The sequence below is a fragment of the Terrapene carolina genome, unplaced genomic scaffold (genome assembly GCF_002925995.2).
Source record: "Terrapene carolina triunguis isolate 2854851 unplaced genomic scaffold, T_m_triunguis-2.0 Scaffold147, whole genome shotgun sequence".
NCBI classification, from domain to species: domain Eukaryota; kingdom Metazoa; phylum Chordata; order Testudines; family Emydidae; genus Terrapene; species Terrapene triunguis.
Window position 1 is genome coordinate 7358568 of NW_020664498.1, and position 23220 is coordinate 7381787.

The 23220-nt window shown below is 46.3% G+C and overlaps 1 protein-coding gene across 2 annotated transcripts in view; it reads right to left on the reverse strand.

The window, feature by feature from the left end:
* LOC112113887 (gamma-tubulin complex component 2) overlaps positions 1–23220 on the reverse strand; it is a 110060-nt gene that overhangs the window by 11943 nt on the left and 74897 nt on the right. For both annotated transcript variants that reach the window (XM_026653708.1, XM_026653707.1), the window contains exons 14-16: positions 12126–12246; positions 10070–10213; positions 7248–7376 (exon numbers count right to left, since the gene is read on the reverse strand). In XM_026653708.1, coding sequence (XP_026509493.1) covers positions 7248–7376; positions 10070–10213; positions 12126–12246 — 394 coding nt within the window. The remainder of the gene's footprint in view (positions 1–7247; positions 7377–10069; positions 10214–12125; positions 12247–23220) is intronic.

The following is a 23220-nucleotide window of genomic DNA, read 5'->3' on the forward strand; positions in this document are numbered from 1 at the left end:
ATGGATCGGTGCCGAGGCTCTTTGGGCGGGCGCGGTGCCGACGTCGGTCGGTGCCGAACAGTCTTTTCTGACGCACCGGTCGAGCCCGCCGGGGCGCTGCGCACCGAAGCGCTCGGTGCCGGGACAGGGCGCGCCGAGGGAGGATCTGGACTCAGAGCCGCCTCCATGAGGAGCTGTCGGAGCCTAAAGTCCCGCTCCTTCCTTGTCCTTGGCTTGAAGGCCTTGCAGATAGGGCACTTATCTGCTGGATGAGTCTCTCCCAGGCACTTCAAGCAGGAGCTATGCGGGTCGCTAGTTGGCATGTGCTTCCCACAGGACGCGCACGGCTTAAAGCCAGGAGCCTTGGGCATGGGCCCGGCTGTGCGCCGGGGGGAAAAGGGGAAAAACACCCCCTAAACCCCCGATAATAACTTACAACTATATATATATACACTATACACTAACTACTAACTAACTTGAACAACTATCTATATAACTAAATACAACAAGAACAATGAAAGCTAGGGAGTGTGGAGATCAGCTAAGCCGCGCTCCACAGTTCCAACGACCGTCAGGGGCGGTAAGAAGGAACTGAGGGGGCGCTGGGTCGGCTGGGGTATATATCCAGCGCCATAACGGCGCCACTCTAGGGGGCTCCACAGCCGACCCACCGGGTGTTGCTAGGGTAAAAATCTTCCGACGATCGTGCACGCGGCGCGCACACACCTAACTGGAATGGATATGAGCAAGCACTCGAAGAAGAACCTCTAGTGACACCTCAATCTGGGACAGTTCCTCAGATTTGTCACCTAAAAAGAAGGGCTCAGGTTTGGGAATCTCCCTCACATCCTCTGCCGTGAAGACTGATGCAAAGAATTTATTTAGTTTCTCTGCAATGGTCTTCTCGTCCTTGAGTACTCCTTTAGCATGTTGACTGTCCTGTGGCGCCACCGGTTGTTTTGCAGGCTTTCTGGTTTTGGTGTTCTTTCAATTTTTTTTTTTTTTGCTATTTTTTTTTTGAGTCTTTGGCTAGCTGTTCTTCAAATTCTTTTTTTGGCCTTCCTAATTATATTTTTACACTTCATTTGCCAGAATTTATGCTCCTTTCTGTTTTCCTCACTAGGATATTAGTTGGGGATTGGTCCTGCTTTGAGCAGGGGGTTGGACTAGATGACCTCCTGAAGTCCCTTCCAACCCTGATATTCTATGATATAACTTCCATTTTTTAAAGGATGCCTTTTTGCCTTGCACTGCTTCTTTTACTTAATTGTTTAGCCACAGTGGCACTTTTTTGGTTCTCTTATGGTTTTTTAATTTGGTGTATACTTTTAAGTTGAGCCTCTATTAAGGTGTCTAAAAAGTTTTATGCAGCTTTCAGGGATTTCATTTTTGGCGCTGTACCTTTTAATTTCTGTTTAACTTCCTCTTTTTTGTGTGGTCCTCCTTTCTGAAATTAAATGCTACAATGTTGGGCTGCAGTGGTGTTTTCCCCACCATAGGGATGTTAAATTTAATTATATTATGGTCACTATTACCAAGCGGGTCCAGCTATATTCACCTCTTGGACCAGTTCTTGTGCTCCACTTAGGACTAAATCAAGACTTGCCTCTCCTCTTGTGGGTTCCAGGACTAGCTGCTCTAAGAAGCAGTCATTTAAGGTGTCAAGAAACTCTCTCTCCATCCCGTCCTGAGGTGACATGTACCCAGTCAATATGGGGATAGTTGAAATCCTCCAGTTATTATTGAGCTTTTTATTTTAATAGCCTCTCTAATCTCCCTGAGCATTTCACAGTCACTATCACCATCCTGGTCAGGTGGTTGGTAATATATCCCTACTGTTATATTCTTATTATTAGAGCATGGAATTACTATCCGTAGAGATTCTATGGTACAGTTTGCTTAATTTAAGATTCTTTCATCATTTGATTCTATGCTTTCTTTCACATATAGTGCCACTCTCCCACCAGCATGACCTGTTCCGTCCTTCAGATATATTTTGTACCCTGGTATTACTGTGTCCCATTGATTATCCTCATTCCACCAAGTTTCTGTGATGCCTATTATATCAATATCCCCATTTAATATGAGGCACTCTAGTTCACTCATCTTATTATTTAGACTTCTAGCATTTATATATAAGCATTTTAAAAACTTGTCACTTTTTAGCTGTCTGCCATTATATAATGTAATTGGATGGGAGTTTTTTCATTTGACTGTTTCTCATCAGATCCTATCTGTATTTTATCATCTTCCATCCTCTCCTCCTTACTAGGACAGAGAATCTCCATTAATAGATCCTTCCCTAAAGGATGTCTCTGTCCGAACCACGTGCTCCTCCGCACCTGTCGGCTTTCCTCCAGCCCTTAGTTTAAAAACTGCTCTACGATCTTTTTAATTTTAAGTGCCGGCAGTCTGGTTCCACTTTGCTTTAGGTGGAGTCCATCCTTCCTGTATAGGCTCCCCCTTTCCCAAAAGTTTCCCCAGTTCCTAATAAACCTAAACCCCTCCTCCCAATACTATTGTCTCATCCATGCATTGAGGCCCTACAGTTCTGCCTGTCTAACTGGACCGGCACGTGGAACTGGAAGCATTTCAGAGAATGCTATCATGGAGATCCTGGACGTCAATCTCTTACCTAGCAGCCTAAATTTGGCCTCCAGGACCTCTCTCATATCATTCCCTATGTCATTGGTACCTACATGTACCACGACCACCGGCTTCTCCCCAGCACTACACCTAAGTCTATCTAGATGTCTCAAGAGATCCGCAACCTTTGCACCAGGCAGGCAAGTCACCATGCGGTTCTCCCAGTCATCGCAAACCCAGCTATCTATGTTTCTAATGATCGAATCGCCCAATACCTGTCTCTTCCTAATAACTGGAGTTCCTTCCCCCAGAGAGGTATCCTCAGTGCGAGAGGATACCACATCATCATCTGGAAGGAGGGTCCCAACTATGGGATCACTTCCCTCTGCTCCAGTTGGATGTTCTCCTTCCCTGAGACTTTCATCCTCTTCAACAGCACAGAGGCTGTCAGACTGGGGGTGGGACTGTTCTACTATGTCCCGGAAAGTCTCATCTATGTACCTCTCTGTCTCCCTTAGCTCCTCCAGTTCAGCCACTCTGGTCTCCAAAGCCCATACACGGTTTCTGAGGGCCAGGAGCTCCTTGCACTGAATGTACACATATGCCACCTGCCCATAGGGGTGCAATACATGCTGCATTGGGTGCAATAAACTGGATAGCCCCCAGTCTGTTGCTGGATTTCTGCCTGCATTATCTTTTTATCTGTTATCTATTTGAGAGATCAAATCCCGGTGCAATGGAAGTAAAACTGGAGTCATCACTAAGAGATGTAGAGAACCAGTATTGGCGTGGCCATGCCAAGTGGAATTGGGGGTAAAGCATAATAAAGCTTTACCGTCCAGGGTAGCAGGAAGGCGTCTGCAATGGAACCCAGACGGCAGACTTGAAAGGAGAAGAATTGGTGACATTTTCTGTCGTACTTGTTCACATATAGGTCTGTCTGGGAAGTCCCCCACTGCTTGAAAATGCCTCTGGCTACATCCGGGCAAACAGACCACTCGTGATGACTAAAGAAAGACCTGCTCAGGTGATCTGCTAACTCGTTCTGCACCCCTGGAAGATAAGAGGCATCAAGGTAGACTGAATGGGCTATACAAAATTCCTATAGATGAACTGCTTCCTGAAAAAGGAGGGATGAGCGAGCGCCTCCCTTCCTGTGGAGGTAAAACATGGCTGCGGTGTTGTCTGTCAGAACAAATAGGTTTCTCCTTCTGATATGAGGCAGGAATGACTGACAGGCAAGACTAACCACTCTGAGCTCTCTAATGTTGATATGAAGAAAAATCTTTGTCAATGACCAAAGACCTTGAGTTCTGAGGGGCCCCAAGTGAGCTCACTATCCTAGCACTGACGCGTCTGAGACCAGAGTCATTGACGGTCGAGGGTGGATGAAGACCACCAATTCAGAGAAACAAGAACCTGGGAAGGAACTGTGAATACAATGTCCAGAGAAAGATGGCTTGGCAAGTACACTGAGACCAGCCAAGTCTGGAAAGGTCTGAGATACAGTCTCACATGTTGTACCACTTATGGGCACGAGACCATGCAGCTCAGGAACCTTATACAGTTTCGGGCTGTTGTGATGGGATGACATTTGAGGTGTGTAACCAGAGATTGGACCGATTGGAATTGTAACTTTGGGGGGGGGGGGGGGGAACACCCTGGCCTGGATAGAGCCCAACACACACCAATAAACACTATCCTCTGTACCAGACAAAAGGGTAGATTTGGCCTTGAATGTTGATTGGATGAGTCAAACACTGGACACAACCAGAGTCCTGGACCGACCCTTGACTAGTCAGTCATTCAGATAAGGCACTCCTAATCTCCTCAGGAACACTGCCACTATGGCCATACATATTGGGAATACCCGAGGAACTGCAGACAGGCCAAATGGAAGCACAGTGAACTGGTAATGTGACTGCTTCACTACAAACCTGAGGAACCTTCTGTGCCCTCAGTACATTGAGGCATAGAAGGAGGCATCTCTTAAATCAAGGGTGGCGAACCAGTCCCTGGGATGCAATGGTGACCATGCAGAACTTTCTCTTTTTGCAATAGTTGTTAAGTTGATGCAGGTCTAAAATAGATCTGAGACCTCCCCTTGGCTGTCGGATTAGGAAATAACAGGAGTAGAAACCCTTCCAGGCTGTGGGAGGATTCTTTTACTACCTCCATCTGTATGCTCAGATTTAAGACTACACTCATTAACAACTCTTGGTGAGCTTTATGGTCATCTGGGGAAGGCAAAATGCCCTCGACTGAGACTGCTTTGTCAGGAGAGGAGGACAGGGAGGCCAGCACTGGTTGTGGATGCTCTTCCTTCCCTTCTTTATCTAGGAGGTCCTGTTGAACCTATTTTTGGAGTCTGGTACTGGGCTCAGTACCAGAGTCGGGAAGGGGTGCTGCCCAGTGGGAAGGTGCAGGACACCTTTCCGAGGCCACCAAATAGAAGTGCCTGGAATGCGTCCTGGAAACTAGAGGAAAACCCCACAGGTTCCAAAAGGGCCTCTAGACTGGCGTAGGACCCCAGTGACCTCCTGGCCAACCACTCGATGGTGCTCCTGTGACTGGAACCATCGAACGGTAGAAATGTCTGGAGGAGTAACAAGAGCAGCTTTGAAACTGGGAAGAGTATGACCCAATCTCTGACTCAGAAGAGGTCAACTCTCATTCCAGTGGCCATGGGAGTGCAGCTCCTGACTGTGCTGGCTATCAGTGCAAAGGTGGAGAGATCTGCAGCGAGGCCAGCATCGTGGGTTTCCCCTTTGATGATATCGAAGGGCAAGCTGTCATGGGTATGTGAGACTGGTCCAGTACCACGCGTTGTAATGATCCAGCCAGTTCACCCGTGTCCGCCAGCACTGAAAGCGACGACTCTTGTACTGCCAGTGACACCGGTACGGACAGCAAGAGATCACTAGCAGCTGCAAACACCTCTGTCACAGTCGGTACTGAGAGTGTCGATATGGTGCTGTGCTGCAGATGTGGGAGCCTCTTCTGGCTCCGGACTCAACAGTACCTGCATAGGTACTGGCTTTGGTGGTACCAAGGCAGAGGAGTGCTTGGGTTTAGAGTGCAATTTACTCTGATCCCCATGCCTGGCAGACTTCATTGCTGTGGATTGCCCCCTTTCAGCAGTCTGCTTTTTATGCCTCTTCCTAGGCACTAGGATTGGTGCCAGGACTCTGACATGGTAGGATGCCAAAGCACTCGGTGCTGATTCTGACTGGCTGGCTCAGATGGAGGTCTCGGTGCCTCCTCCATGAGCAGAAACTTTAGCCAGGCTTCCTGATCTTTTTTTGTTTGAGGCTTAAAGTCCTTGCAAATTTTGCAAAGGTCCCCATATGAGCTTCCCCAAGGCACTTCAAGCAACTTGACTGTGGGTTGCTCAAGAGCATAGACTTATTATAGGAAACACAGGGCTTGAAGCACAGTGACCAAGGCATCTCTTGGCACCAGGGATTGATGGAAAAGCAGATAAACACAGAAAATCTAACTGACTGACTAAACACTAGTAATTTTACTACTAGTGACTAATTATTTACAATATATAAAGAACAAAATCAACTGTGAGAACTTGCAAATGCAAGAAGAATAGTTTCAGAGACCATCATGGTTGGCAAAAAGAAGCTGAGAGGGCACGGGGTTGGCTAGGTGCTTTTTACTGATGATAGTGGTATGTGGCAGCAGAGGGTGCTCAAGCTTCCCCAGCGGGTACCACTGAGGGAAAAATTTCTGGCAATTTTGCACTGGGCACACACACACCAAGAGTGGAATGTATGTGTGCAAGCGCTCAAAGAAGAACACTTGCGGTGAAATGAGAAGGTAAGCATTAGTGGAAATGTGTTGTTCTGAAGTATGCGTAGATTTGTAATTCTGAGTCTGTAAGCATTCTGTATCTCAGCAAGGATCTGCACTAAACAGCTGCTGTGTGGAAGTGGCCCTTACCCAGCAGACCCACTCCATGTGTGTATGGAGAGGCAGATCTGCTGACTTTAGTGACCAAAGTAAGCATTCAGTGCTTTTTTAACTGTTGACTGGGCTGGCTCTGTAGGGGTAAGATTGACAGAAAGCTGGATTCTCTTCCTTTCCTCTAGCATCAGAATTGTGTATTAAGTTCCAGTCAGTTACAGCAATGCAAACCCACTGAAGACAACAGAGCTGCATGGCTGTCACTGGAAGCTTGCAGAACTTCTATGAATGATAACCATCCCTGAGAAGAAAAAAGCTCAGCTTGACTGTCAGAGCCTTGGCTGAGATTGTAGTGCTAGCAGTTAGAAAAATATTTTTTTTTCTCTTGTAACCTGAGCACATTTGTTCTGAATTCACTAAAGGCATGTGTAAGGACATAATAGACATGGAACCTTGAGGGGCCATTTCTCAGAATGAAGCCGCTCTTTGAGGAATGTTTTGAGTGTATTTATTTACACAAACTTTTAAGTTCACACTTAAAAGGAGCCTGGCTGGTTAGTTTAAAGAACACTTATTCCCTCCTTGTTACCAAATGGGAACAGCACACGCTGCTGGCTGGATGATTGTGAAGTACCTCTATGGCTTTTTCAGTGCAATGGAAGAAAGGTAGAAAGAAAGAGAAACCGGACTTCCAAGGTGCTGTCTGGAAGGAAGAATTAGCCAGTTAAGAACAAGTATATAAATATTCTGAAAAGTGGGTGCCTTACTTTATTAGTTAGCTGCTTCTTCACAACTTCCTCGGCACGCTCCTGCTCTGTTGGTGGGCCCAACATCGTGCCATGCTCTAACGTAAGCCGGCCCATTTCATTATTCAGCTTCATGCTTTGGGTAAATCTCTGTGGGAAGAGTAGATGATAACACATTGTAAATGTTAAGCCACATTTCTATAGTTAAAATGAAGCATAAGAACTGGTTTTAATTCGGGCAGGACTTTAGAGCTTCAATAGTTCACAAAAGCCTTCTTCCATAGCAGCAGGGTACATGCGATCAAACCCTGGTTAAGGCAGCGATGAAGCTGGTGTCTCCCATCAGACTGCCCATACATCACTAAAACAAAACATCATTTTGCATGAGACACCAGTGCTGGGCCATGACAGGCAGACACAACTGTATTACAGGTCAGGATTGAGGTGCATTAGGGGTGCCCACGACTGAACAGTAAAGGGTGCTGCAGATCAGTACAGTGATGCTCTGGCAGAGTTTGGGGGAAGAGGACAGAAAGGAAGAGCCTGGGGTGCTGAGGGTTAGAGCAGAGATGCAATGACAGAGATATACAGGGAACTTGCACAATGCACACCTGAATATTCCTGACTACCAACTCCTGTCCTAACCACTAGGCTGGGTTCAAGGAGGAATGGGACTAGAACAAGGCTGGGAACAAACAGGTGCAGGAACTATTGCAGCTGTGGGTGAATGCTTTGAGCAGCCATTGAATGCTACTGCTGCTGCTGGGCTTAACAGCCAGTCTGCTGACTCTTCCAACCAATCAGGCATAGATGACAAATCTGAGGAACTGTCCCAGACTGAGGGGTCAATAGAGAAGACTGTGGAACAAACTGATAAAATTAAACAGTAAAAAGTCACAAGGACCAGATGGAATTCACCCAAGAGTTCTAAAAGGATTCAAATATGAAATGGCAGAAATACTAACGGGTATGTAACCCATCATTAAGTCAGGTTATGTACCAGATAACTGGAGGATAGCTAATGTAATGCCAATTTTTAAAAAAGGCTCCAGCGGCAATCCTGGCAACTATAGGCTGGTAAGCCTAACTGCAGTACAAGGCAAACTGGTTGAAACTATAGAAAAGAATAAAATTATCAGGCACACAGATGAACTCGATAAGCTGGGGAAGAGTCAACATAGCCTTTGTAAAGGGAAATCACGCCTCACCAATCTATTAGAATTCTATGAGGATGCCAACAAATGTGGACAAGGATGATCCAGTGGATATAGTGTACTTGGCCTTTCAGAAAACCTTTGACAAGGTCCCTCAACAAAGGATCTTAAGCAAAATAAGCAGTCATGGGATAAGAAGGAAGGACTTCTCATTGATCAGTAACTGGTTAAAAGACAGGAGACAAAAGATGGGAATAAATGGTCAGTTTTCAGAAAGGAAAGAAGTAAATAGCAGGTTCCCCAATGATCTTTACTGGGACCAGTGCTGTTCAACATATTCATAAAATGATCTGAAAAAAAGGGTAAACAGTGAGGTGGCAAAGTTTGCAGATGATACTAAATTAGTCAAGATAATTAAGTCCAAAGCAGACTGCGAAGAGTTACAAAGGGATCTCACAAAACTGGGTAACTAGGCAACAAAATAGCAGATGAAATTCAGTGTTGATAAATGTAAAGTAACGCGAATTAGGAAATATAATCTCATCTATACATACCAAACGATGAGGTCTAAATCAGCTGTTACCACTCCAGAGAGAGATCCTGGAGTTATTGTGGTTAGTCAGTGTGCATCAGCAGTCAAAAAAGCCAACAGAATGTTATGAACCATTAGAAAGGGATAGGAACAAAACAGTAAATAGCACAATGCCACTATATAAATCCATGGTACGACCATGCCTTGAATACTGCATGCAGTTCTGGCTGCCTCATCTCAAAAAAGATCTATTAGAATTGGAAAAGGTACAGAGAAAGGCAACAAAAAAGGATTGGTGGTATTGAACAGCTTCCATATTAGGAGAGGTTAAAAAGACTATTCAGCTTAGAAGAGAGACAACTGAAGGGAGTATTATAGAGGACAATAAAATCATGAATGATGTGAAGAAAATGAATAAGAAAGTGTTATTTACCCCTTCACAGAACACATAAACAAGGGGGTCATCCAATTAAATTAATAGGCATCAGGTTTCAAACAAACAAAAGTAAGTATTTGTTCACACAATATACAGTCCACCAGTGGAACTCGTAGTCATGGAACGATGTGAAGGTCAAAAATAGAAGTGGGTTCAAAAAATAATTAGGTAAGTTCATGGAGGATAGGTCCATCGATGGCTAGTAGCCAAGATAGTCAGGGATGCAACCTCCTGCTCTGGATGTCCCTAAAGTATCTGACTGCCAGAAGATGGGACTAGATGACAGGGGATGGTTCACTCAGTAATTGCCCTATGCTGTTCATTTCCTCTGAAGCATCTGGTAGTGGCCACTAGCGGAAGACAGGATATTGGACTAAATGGACCATTGATCTGACTGAGTATGGCCATTTTTATATTCTTAACAAGCACTACGAGTCAATTCTCATCAGTACTAAACTCCATCAGTATTCTTGGAAGAAGAACATAAAATCAAATTTTCCCTAGGATGTTTCAGTCATCATCTTCTTGCCAAAGCAGCTGTCAGAATAGTAAAAAGAAAGCTAAAGAGGCTGCTCACAAGAACAGGAGAGGCCAGTGAAAGAAGCAAAGTATTTCAGAGGGAGGAGAGAGGGGCAAGTCAAAAGAAATGGCACTGTGAGAAGAGGGAAGTGGCATTTTGAGCAGCTGCAAACACTGTGGTGCATGCTGGGAGGCCCCATACCTGCATACAGTTTGTGAACATGACACAAACAGACATCAGCTTGGAAAAGATCTTCAGCAGCTCAGGATTTGTTAGCATGCAGTCCTTTAGACAGTTATCCAGAAAGCTGGTATGGTGGCTCAGGACATCATCAATATTGGAAGCCTGTTATAGGAAAACACAACAATAAACAACACATCAACCAGTTCCTTACACTAACCTGCTACCAGAGATTTAAAATATCGTTAGTGATATGAAATAAATTAATGGAAAAAGAAAAAGTAAAATTGCTATGAGATATTGAGAAAATCATAGTGCTTAAAATATAAGGTTAAACTCAGACAGAAAATACATTATGGGAACAAAATGAAATTGAGATACTGTTTCTGTAGGGTTTTACAAGTTTTTAGCCATCTCAACTGATATGGCTTCAAGTTTTAACAAGTTTACATTCAGATAAAACTCTACGCTGACTCAAGATGTGCAGAGATTAAGAACACAAACTGAGTCATGACAAGGGTATTATAGCAAACACATCCAAGACATCTGCTTACACTTCTCAGAGCCAACAAGGGTCAAAAGCACAACCTTTCCCAGAACTAGAATGGAATAGGGATAAACCCCATTCCCCGATGAGTCAGATATGTTGGTTCTATCTTTCCTTATGCCAAGGGGTTCCTTTTCCATTTCAGAGCTCTTTTTTATGACAGTCAACTTGGTGAAAACGGGGGTAGATTGGCACAACGCAGAACATCAGCCTGAAAGGAGCTGCCGTTTCTCGTAATTTCCAAATCTCAGTGATCCTAATTCATGGAATACCAGGTAGGGAAAAACTGGCCCAAACAGTCCCAAAGTGTGATTAAGAGCCAGTTCTGTGCTCCAAACATGTAGTGCAATATATGCCTTATTGAAATCAATGGAAATTTTCCCCAGATGCTTGGGGAGGTCTAAACCCTTGCTGACAATTCCCTTACAAGACTGTATCATGCCTTTAATAGCAAATTAGTGATTACGATGATTCTGTTTCATAACTGACTGTCATAACAAAAGCAATGTATATGTCACCCAACCTTCCTGACCAAAAGTCTAGTCCTCTGGACCCTCAGGGAGAGTGGAGTGAACATACAAAAGAATTCAGAGAGATGATTAGTCGTAGTCACAGTCAGAGAGTCAGCCAAAGCTCTGCATCAGTGATTCCTGGGTATGTCTAAAACCTTTGCATCCCAGTACTCTGGGACCATTCTCCCCTCGTGCAAAGGAGTTGCAATCTTTCTTCTGTTCCTGTTATTTTCTTCTCTCTTGGTAGATGGGATCCAGCCACTGCTGGCACCATGTCACATGGTGGTGTAAGCAGGAGCTGGAGCACAGAGAAAAGTGTGGTTCTAAGAGAGGAAAAGCCTTTACTAATAATAAAGCTGGAAAGTGAAGAAGAGTCAGCACTACTGTAGTGTGGTGACACCAACAATTTTAGCCCTGTGTCTGCCTGCACAGCAACAGCCTCTGGAGGAATACATTTTGGAAAGAAAAAGAGCTACTTTTGTGGGTCTCCCACACCCAAAATTGTGTGTTGCAAACTCTTCTGCAGGAGTTAACTATTCTCCTAGCAGGTTCTGGTGCACAAACACATACAAAAATCAAACTAGCATTGTAAACTTCAATCACTGGAACAGCCACATGCCAACGGACAACATTACTAGGGAAAGTCACTCCAATCTAGACTTCTAAGAAGGCAATAAAATAATGGGGAGTAAGACAAGTGTCCTCCTGGAAAACTCTTGTCTGGATCCGGTATCTTCCCTTAGCTGCCCCTCCTTAAGTCTCTTTCCTTTCTAGGCAGAAGCACTGTCAGGCTTCTGATGTTATCACCACAGGAACAGCACTTAAAGAATTCGCAACAATCTCTTCTGGCGCAGTAAGTGTGGGGAATACAGTAACTGTTTTCCGGAGAACAGTACATTTAAATATTTACTTTAAGTAACTGAAATCTGATTTTTTCTTAAACAAAAGGGATAAGAGTAACAGTTCGGTGACTTGGGACTCTTGTCCAACTGGCCACCGGTCAAATCACTAAACTCACCGATTTCAAGTTTTTCTCAAGGATATGCCATGTAGGTTCCATCACTTCAAACATCATATAATACTGGATATTCTGTACAAAATTCAACATCCGCTGTCGTAGTGTGAAAGCACCAGCAAACCTGAAAGAGGCAACAAGCAGCAAGCTCAGATATGGCAACGTCACTGGGAATTGACTTTAGAGAGGCAGGTGAAGCACAACAGAAGACAACCACCCAGAAGACAGGAAATAAAATGTTTACTCACCTTCTCATAACTTGTTCTTCGAGATGTGTTGCTCACATTCATTCCAATTATGTCACGTGCACAGTTTGCCAGAAAGTTTTTCCCTTAGCAGCATCCATTGGATCGGCTCTGGAGCCCCCTGGAGTCGCGCCTTCATGGCACCACATGTAGGGCCCTGCCGACCCGCCGCCTCTCCAGTTCCTTCTTGCAGGATACTCCGACAGAGGGGAAGGCAGGTGGGGTTGGAATGGATATGAGCAACACATCTCAAAGAACAACAGTTATGAGAAGGTGAGTAACCATTTTTAATTCTTCGAGTGCTTGCTCATATCGATTACAATTAGGTGACTCCCAAGCCTTACTTAGGAGGTGGGGTTGGAGTTTATGGAATCGCTGATTAAATCACAGCCCGGTTGAACACTGCATCGTCCCTGGCGTGCTGGGTGATTGAGTAATGTCAAATGAAGGTGTGGACCGAAGACCACGTAGCTGCTCTACATATCTCCTGGATTGGTACCAGGGCCAGGAAGGCTGACGAAGATGCCTGAGCTCTGGTGGAGCGTGCAGTCAGAGCGGGGGCAGGGACCTTTGCGAGATCGTAGCAAACCCGGATATGGGATGTGATCCACGACAATATCCTTTGTGTGGACACTTGGAGGCCTTTCATCCTGTCCGCTACCGCAACAAATAGCTGATTTGACTTGCGGAACTGCTTATTTGTTCAACATAAAAAGCCAATGCATGCCGCACATCCAAGGAAAGGAGCTCTGCTCGCGGCTATTGGCATGGGGTTTTGGGAAAAAGACCGGAAGGACTATGTCTTAATTGGCATGGAAATTCGAGACCGCCTTCAGAAGGAACACCGGGTGAGGTCGCAGTTGCACCTTATCTTTGTAAGAAATGGTATATGGGGGGGTGGGATGTGAGAGCCTTGAGCTCGGACACCCTTCTGGCTGATGTTATTGCAACCAAAAAGGCCACCTTGTAGGAAAGGCAGAGAAGGGAACAGGTCGCTAGGGGCTCGAATGGGGGCCCCATCAGCCTCGAGAGTACCTAGTTAAGGTCCCACGTGGGAGGTGGGCTGCTGAATATGAGGATATAATCTGTCCGACCCCTTGAGGAACCGCCGCACCATTTCATTAGTGAAGATGGTGCGTCCATGCTCTCTTGGGTGAAAAGCTGAGATGGCAGCCAGGTGAACCTTTATTGAGGAGTGAGACAAGCCCTGCTGTTTCAGCTTTAGGAGGTAGTCCAAGATAAAGGTGACCGATGATTGTGCTGGAGGGATACGACTCTGCGAGCACCAAATCGCAAATCTCTTCCACTTGCTAAGTAAGTCACTCTAGTTGAAGGTGTTCTGCTACCCAGAAGAACCTCTCTAATGGGGTCTGAGAATGTGAGCTGTAGCAGGTTCAACCACGACAGACCACTTGTGATTGTGAAAAGACCTGCTGAGGTGGTCTGCTAGGTCATTCTGCGACCCTGGAAGACAGGACGCTTCCAAAAGCATGGAGTGTGCTATGCAGAACTCCCAGAGCTTGAGGGCTTCCTGACACAGGGGAGAGGAGTGTGCTCCCCCCATCTGTTGATCTAAAACAGGGGTCGGCAACGTTTGGCACGCGGCTTGCCAGGGTAAGCACCCTGGCGGGCCGGGCCAGTTTATTTACCTGCTGACACGGCAGGTTTGGCCGATTGCGGCCCCCTCTGGCCGCGGTTCGCTGTCCCGGGCCAATGGGGATGGCGGGAAGCCACGGCCAGCACATCCCTCGCCCGCGGCGCTTCCCGCCGCCCCCATTGGCCCAGGACGGCGAACCGCGGCCAGTGGGGGCCACGATCGGCCGAACCTGCCGCGTCAGCAGGTAAATAAACTAGCCCGGCCCGCCAGGGTGCTTACCCTGGCAAGCCGCATGCCAAACATTGCCAACCCCTGATCTAAAACATCACTGTTGTATTGTCTGTCAGGGCCGATATGCATTTGCCCTCCAGGAGAGGCTGAAAGGACTGACATGTCAGTCAGACTGCCCTGAGCTTCCTTATATTGATGTGAAGCATCAGTTCCTCCTGAGACCAGAGGCCCCGAGTTCTGTGCTCCCCAAGGTGTGCCCCCTACCCCATGGCCGAGGCGTGTGTGGTCAGACATAGAGATGGACAAGATTTGGAAAACGCAACCCCTGCACACACCAAGTGCAGGTCGAGCCACCAGTGAAGAGACTTGAGAACCTCCGGTGGAATGGTAATCACCATGTCTAGACTGTGCCTGCTCGGTTGATACACCAATGCTAGGCAAGCTTGGCGAGGTCTGAGTCTGAGCCTCACATGTTGCATTACATATGTGCAAGATGCAGAGTTTTAAGCAACTCCTTACTGTGGTTATAGGGAATCATTTGAGGTCCTGTATGATGTCGTGAATGGCCTGGAAGCGGGATTGAGGCAAGAATGCTCTGGCCTGTGTTGAGTCTAGCACTGCCCCTATGGACTCTATTCTCTGAGGAAGGGTGAGCGTTGACTTTTGAATGTTTAGGAGGAGGCCCAATGCATTGAAGGTGGATCTTATGAGGGAGACATGCTGATCCACTTGTGTTCTGGACTGGCCCTTGACTAGCCAGTCATCTACGTAAGGAAATACCTGAACCTGCCTTTTCCGCAGAAAAGCGGCTATGACGGACATACATTTGGTGAACACTCGAGGTGCTGATGATAGGCCGAAAGGTAGTATTGTGAATTGGTAGTGGGAACTCCTGACTGTAAACCTTAAGAAGCACCTGTGGGGCAGGATTACGGAAATGTGGAAGTATGCGTCCTTCAAAGTCGAGGGCAGCTTACCAATCTCCTGGATCCAGGGAGGGGATGATAGTGGCCAAAGAGACCATTTGAAACTTTAGTTTCTTCATGAACTTGTTGAGATTGTACGGGTCCAAGATGGGTCTGAGGCCCCCTTTTGCTTTCGGTATTAGGAAATACCAGGAGTAAAACCCCTTTCCCCTGAGCTCTAGTGGAACCTCCTCCACAGCCCCTACCGATAGGAGGGTTTGTACCTCCTGGACGAGAAGTTGCTTGTAAGAAGGGTCCCTGAAGAGGGACGGGGAAGGGGAGCGGGAGCGAGGGGGCGAAGGAAATTTGAGACAAAATCCCACTTCTACCATGCAGAGGATCCAACAGTCTGAGGTGATTTGGGACCATGCTCGGTAAAAATTGGACAGACGTTCCGAAAACGGGAAAGAGGGATCCAGTTGAGTGGTTGGTATAACGCCCTCGAGCGCATCCTCAAAAGGTCTGGTGGCTGCCTGGACGACCCAAATCCCATTATTCGGGGGTTGGGAATGGTGGTTCTGATTTCTGGGATGCCTACGGCTCTGGTCCTGCCTAGACTGCCCCTGGTATGGTCGTGTCGGGGGTTGAGGCCTAAATTGTCTATGATGGGTGGCAGGGGTGTGCAGTCCCAGCGATCTCAGAGTGGCTTGGGAATCTTTCAAACTGTGGAGTCTCGAGTCCATTTTCTCTGAAAATAATGTGGCCCCCTCAAACAGTAGGTCCTGAATTATCTGTTGGACCTCCCCGGGGAGGCCCAAGGCCTGCAGCCATAAGCAAGGGCGCATTGTGATGCCCGAAGACATCGTCTGCGTTGCGGAGTCTGTTGAGTCTAATGCCACTCGCAGCGACATCCTGGCGACTGTCTTGCACTCATCAACGAGAGCTGAGAATTCCGGCTTAGAATCCGGACTGAGAATTTGGACATTGCATCCCTTGTTTTAAAGTTATAATGGCTAAGGATTGCTTGTTGGTTTGCGATATGAAGCTGGAGCCCTCCAGTGGAATACATCTTCCTCCCGAAGAGGTCCAGCTTCTTTGCGTCCTTAGCTCGAGGGGTAGGCTCTTGCCTCTCCCTCGCGTTAATGGCCGCCACTACCAACGAGTTTGGCGGGGCATGGGTAAACAAAGATTCATAGCCCTTCAAGGGCACAAATTACTTTCTCTCAAATGCCTTAGCTGTGGGAGCCAGAGAGGATGGTGTTTGCCAAAGAGTTTTTTTGTTCTCCTGAATGGTCTTTATTAGGGGAAGGGCCACCCTGGTGGGTCCTGCTGGGGATAAAACATCCACCATTGGATCGGACACCTCGGTGACTTCCTCCATCTGTATCCCGAGGTTCTGAGTGACCCGCCTCAGAAGTTCAAGGTGGGCTCTGCTTTCAGGAAGAGGAGGCCCCGAGGATGTTCTTGCCACTGACTCATCTGGAGACGATGATGAGGAGTCCTGAACATGGGAGGGGCCCTCCTTTCCACCCGGCTGCTCAAAACACTGTGGCTCCGCCCCCAAGTCGGTGTCCACCTCGGTGCCAGCCTCGGTACTAGTCGTGGCGGCGGTCACAGTACTGTCCATGGTACTGAGTGTAGCTGTGGTGCCAGGTACAGTGCTGGCTCTGCTGTCAGTGCCAGGCGCAGTACCAATTGTGGCGCTGGTGGTGGCTGATGCCTGGGAGAAATCCCTGGCCCTAGATGTAGTCCTTCTCTCAGACGCGACCGAAAAGGTGCGTACCGAGGCGGACCCCTGGGAGTGGTGGTAAGTCCACGGGGTCCAGAAGGGCCACTGAGTCAGCATCTGAGCCAGTACTTGCCATTGTGTTAGCCACGGTACTGGGGGGAAAGTCTGGGTCATCCCCGCTGTCTGCGAGTGCCGGCAGCTACGGTGTCGACCTCTCCGGGACACATATGAATCAGTGTCTGATTCGGACTCTGATGAGTCTGCATGCAGGGACCATGGCAACACCATGCCCGTAGGTGCCAGGGCGATGTGGATCATTGCTGAGTCATAGCCTGCTTGCCTCTGGACTGCACCAGTGGCCTCTGAGTCTTTTGGGGCCTTGGAACCGGTGCAGTGGCACCGTGGTCGGGGGAGTGTGGACCTGTCAGTGTTCCAGGGCGTGGAAGGGAGGTCCAAACCCTCCACCTGGGTCTCCTCCGGTGGCACCGGACTCAACAATCCCTCCCATGGGCCCAGAGTCAACGGTGTTGGCTGTTGAGCTGGAGGGGAGGTGCGGTCTTGCACCGGTCTCCGTCCCTTGGGTGGTTCACGTTCCTGTGCGTGGGACTTGACTAAAAGGAAAACGCTTCAAAACATTTATTTGGTGTCACTATCTTCTAATCTTGGTGATAAATCCAGCATGAATTATTGTGCATTTGTTATTAGGATAGAATTTAATAAGATAAGGGAGTAATGTCTGTATGGTAGACTACAAGCATATTACTGGTTCAATGAAGACTTTAAAATACTGGTTTTTGCACCAAAGTAAAACCCTGAGAAATTCAAATACTCGAACAAATCACTTATGGTGCAGTTATACGCTAAACAAACTAAACCAAAAAGAGAACAGTGGGGGTCCATATTCATCCATTTAGAGTAAGTTTGCTCAGGTTGTTTGGAGAAAGGTGGCTTATCTAGCTGTCAGCCCTGCAAACTCCACTTGGGCTCTGAGACTGAAGCTGGGATTTTGCTTGTATTTCATCACCAGTAATAAGTAATCTACAAAGAGAATGTAGTTTACAATTCTGCTGAGGTATAAGCAAGCTTCCTCTACCATAGATGTACAGTACTGGCTCTGCAGAACTAACATGAGAAGAGTGGAAATGGTAAAAAATTATTTTAGTCAATAGTCAGCAGTTATAATCCTGACTCTGGAAGACAGTATTCACAGGCAAAACAACAACAACCAGGCATGTCTTTGGACCAGATAAAGGACAAGTGCTGTTACCTGGTGTATTTATTTAAGCCTAGCTGTCTTTTTGGGAGGACATGTCCATAGGCTCCCAGATAAACAACCAGTGGAGCCATTGGACAATCGAGATGCTAAAGGAGCACTCAAGGATGAGAAGGCCATTGCGGAGAAACTAAATGAATTATTTGCATCGGTCTTCACAGCTGAGGATGTGCGGGAGATTGCCAAACCTGAACCATTCTTTTTAGGTGACAAATCTGAGGAACTGTCCCAGATTGAGGTGTCATTAGAAGAGGTTTTGGAACAAATTGATAAACTAAACAGTAATAAATCACCAGGACCAGATGGTATTCACCCAAGAGTTCTGAAGGAACTCAAATGTGAAATTGCAGAACTACTAACTGAAGTCTGTAACCTATCATTTAAATCAGCTTCTGTATCAAATGACTGGAGGATAGCTAATGTGACGCCAATTTTTAAAAAGGGCTCCAGAGGTGATCCCGGCAATTACAGGCCGGTAAACCTGACTCCAATACGAGGCAAACCGGTTGAAACTATAGTAAAGAACAAAATTGTCGGACACATAGATGAACATAATTTATTGGTGAAGAGTCAACATGGTTTTTGTAAAGGGAAATCATGCCTCATCAATCTACTAGAATTTTAGTTTTTAGAATGGAGAGAGGTAAATAGTGTTGTCCCCAGGGGTCTGTATTGGGACCAGTCCTATTCAACTTAGTCATAAATGATCTGGAAAAAGGGGTAAAAGGTGTGGTGGAAATATTTGCAGATGATACAAAGCTATTCAAGATAGTTAAGTCCCAGGCAGACTGCAAAGAGCTACAAAAGGATCTCTCAAAACTGGGTGACTGGGCAACAAAATTGCAGATGAAATTCAATGTTGAGAAATGCAAAGTGATGCACATTGGAAAACATAATCCCAACTACACATATAAAATGATGGGGTCTAAATTAGCTGTTACCACTCAAGAAAGAGATCTTGGAGTCATTGTGGATAGTTCTCTGAAAACATCCACTCAAAAAAGCAGTCAAAAAGCAAACAGAATGTTTGGAATCATTAAGAAAGGGGATAGATAAAAAGACAGAAATATCATATTGCCTCTATATAAATCCATGGTACGCCCACATCTTGAATACTGAGTGCAGATGTGGTTACCCTGTCTCAAAAAAGATATATTGGAATTGGAAAAGGTTCAGTAAAGGGCAACACAAATAATCAGGCTTATGGAATGGCTTCGGTATGAGAAGAGATTAATAAGGTTGGGACTTTTCAGGTTGGAAAAGAGATGACTAAGGGAGGATGAGATAGAGGTCTATAAAATCATGACTGGTGTGGAGAAAGTAAATAAGGAAGTGTTATTTACTCCTTCTCATAACATAAGAGCCAAAGGTCACCAAATGTAATTAGTAGGCAGCAGGTTTAAAACAAACAAAAAGAAGTATTTCTTCACACAACACACAGTCAACCTGTGGAACTCTTTGCCAGAAGATGTGGTGAAGGCCAAGACTACAATAGGGTTCAAAAAAGAACTAGAGAAATTCATGGAGTATAGGTCCATCAATGGTAATTAGCCAGGATGGGCAGGGATGGCGTCCCTAGCCTCTGTTTGCCAGAAGCTGGGAATGAGCGACAGGGGATGGATCACTTGATGATTACCTGTTCTGTTCATTCCCGCTGGGGCACCTGGCACTGGCCACTGTCGGAAGACAGGATACTGGGCTAGATGGACCTTTGGTCTGACCCAGTATGGCTGTTCTTATGTTAATTCAAAAATTCTTCAGAGATGTATGCTTCAATATAATTGTTAAATAAGTCTTTACAAAATTATGAATAAGACAGGACTGGGACTACAGCATGGTTGCCCAGACGGCCTACATTTCCCAGCCTGCTTTGCTCGCCTGCTTCCAAGAGAGAGAGAGACTGGCTAGAATCACTAGGGGCTACCATGATTTTCCTCACACTGAAGATGAAGGGAGGTTCTAGTCCACCCTGTTCATGGAACTCCAACCATGGAACCAACTACATGTGCTCCTTCATGAATTTCAGAGTGCCTCCCTGAGACCATTTCTGTCCCCTGAGAAAGATCACTAACCATTACACCTGCAAACCTAAGATAAGGCAGTACAGCCAAGGAGAGATCTCATTCGTTTTAAGGCCTAGAGACCATTACAAGGGTATTTTCAGAGAAGCAGAATTACAAGGTACTTTAATTAAATTTCCCTTCTCTAAAGATTCTGAGTTGTCCATGAACTGTGCTGTGTTAAGAACATTAAGCTATCTTAGTACCTTCAGGGTATTCTGAGCTGCCCCAGTCTCTGGTGTAAAGTAGGGTAGCCTTATTGCTACCAGCTATCCACGGACCTCAAAGGGCCACTGAAGCAACAGGGAATCACCAAAAGGTTTGTTATTAACTGTAATGGACGGATAAAGCACCTCCGCAAATCAAAATCCTTAATTGCGACCAGCTCAAATAAGGGACATTGCAAAAGAAATTTTTTTTTTTTTTTTAGCAGTGAGAGAGTTTGAGTTCATGTCTTGGAAACAGTTTCTGCAGGTCTGACAGACCAAAGCAACAGTTGCTTTGTATATGTATAGAGGAGAGACTATGTGTCTGGCTTTCATACGTCCGGAAAAGAAACATTCCTGGGAAAGGCAGACGTGGCCCTTCCTCAGATCAAATGGGCTCTGACATAGGTATCTATGCTTTAGGCCAGCTAGGTCATAGCAATGCAAAATGCATGAGACAACCTTCTAAGATCTGGTCCTCTTAGTGACAAGAAGAAAACAGGATCAAATGAAAGAAGTAGTCACGTGGCCTGTGAAGCATTGCAGCCAGGACCGGTAAACCCACCAAGCACGTTAATTCCAGCACGGAGTCCTAGGATGCAGTACCAGAGACTTGGCAGGTTTCCCCTAAACCCTGGCTATCTCCACTACCAAACTCTTGGGTGATGGTGGGAGAGGCAGCCAGAGGAAGAAGGGGTTACTAACTTTGTGGTTCTTTGAGATGAGAGTCCCTAGGCATATTCCATTGTAGGGGTATCTGCATCCCTGCGCTTCTGATCAGAGATTTTAGGTAGCAGTCTCCATTTGGCTCACACTTGCGCTCTCCGTCTTGTGCCTTGTCTTGAGGCTATCTAGTACTGTGCGGGCAAACTGCCCTCAGTTCCTTCTCTCCCCACAGAGCCCTTTATTGACAACTCCAAAGTAGAGGGGAGGAGGGAGGGTCGTGGAGCACCCATGGGGACACACATCTCGAAGAACCAGTTACTGTACAAGGTGAGTAACCCATTCTTTCTTCTTTGAGTAGTGTCATTATGGGTGCTCCACTGTGGGTGACTCTACAGCAGTATCCCTGATGGAGGGGTGGGGCTTCAGAGTCGAGTCTATTACTGATGCTAATAATGTGGAGGCAAACATGGCATCACATGCCGAGTCATGGATAACATTCATAACATTCTGAAAATGTATGAGCGGATGCCCAAGTTGCTGCTCTGCTTATTTCTGTAATGGGAACATTTTTGATGAAGGCTACAGAAGTGGAAACGGATCTCATGGAACGAGTTTGGATTCCAAATGGAGGTTGCAGATTGCGGGCATGACAGCAATAGTTAATGCAGTTCGATATTCATCTGGAGTCTCTGATCTGATATTGCAGATCCCTTGAATCTGTCTGCAATTGAGAGGAATAGATTAGGAGATTTCCTAAAGTCTTTTGTTCTATCCAAATAGAATGCCGCAAAGCTTTCCTGACATCAAGTGTATGCAATATTGCTTCTCTGTTGTTAGGGTCAGGCTTTTGGAAGAAGGTGAGAAGGTGAATGAACTGTTTTATATGGAAGGACGAGGCTACTTTGGAGAGGAACTTTGGGTGTGGTCTCAGTGTGACCTTTGCCTTAAAGAAAATTGTGAAGGGAGGGTGTACCATTAGAGCCCCTATTTCCTCGATCCTCTGAGCTGACGTGATGGCCACTAGGAATGCTGTTTTCATAGACAGATGCATAAGTGCGTATGTGGCCAGGAGTTCAAAAGGGTGTTTTGTTAGGCCCCTGAAGACCAGATTAATGTCCCATGCTGGTAAAGGACATCTGATTTGTGGAAAGAGGTTACACATACCCTTGAGGAATCTCTTTGCTGTTGAATGAGCGAATACTGAATATCTGTCTATCTTCTGACAAAAACCTGTTATGGCTGCAAGAAGCCTGAGGCAATTTTGCACTGTCACGGTGGGATAAACCTTCAGATCTAAAGCAATGGCCAGCATTGTCTAGAATGGTGTCCCTAGCCTCTGTTTGCCAGAAGCTGGGAATGAGCGACAGGGGATGGATCACTTGATGATTACCTGTTCTGTTCATTCCCGCTGGGGCACCTGGCACTGGCCACTGTCGGAAGACAGGATACTGGGCTAGATGGACCTTTGGTCTGACCCAGTAGGGCCATTCTTATGTTCTTATGTACCTGGGGAAGGAAGGCCTTGCTTTTGGAGAGTCCAAGACTGCTCCTACGAACTCTATTTTTGTACAGGAGATAGGACTGACTTCTCTGTGTTGATGCCTAGCGTGTCAAAGGAGGATTGGATCACAATCATGCTGGACAGCACCTGAGCGTTGGACCACCCTCTCACCAACCAGTCATCCAGGTAGGGAAACACTTGAATTCCTGATTTTCTGAGGAAAGGAGCCACTGCTACCATACACTTTTGTATTGCCATATGGAAATGAGCATCTTTTAAGTTGAGTGCAGAATTCCAGTCTCCAGGTACCAAGGAAGGGGATAATGGAAGCCAGCATGGCTGTGCAAAACTTTATCCTTTTTAAATGTTTGTTGAGGTGTCACAGGTCTAGTATGGGTCTGAGGCCTCATTTTGCTTTTGGGATCAGGAAATAGAGGGAATAAGACCCCTTCCCTCTGTGCAACTGCGGATCTTCCTCTATGGCTCCCAACTGTAGGAGACACTGCACCTCCCAAAGGAGTACTTCTTCATGAGAGTGGTCCCTGAAGATGTATAGGGAAGAGAGTGGGAAGGGGGGATAGAAATGAACTAAAGCGTTTATCCCAATTCCACTGTGCTTCAGACCCACTGGTCTGTGGTGAGTAGGGTGACCAGATGAGATGAAGAAAATATCAGCAAGCCTCTG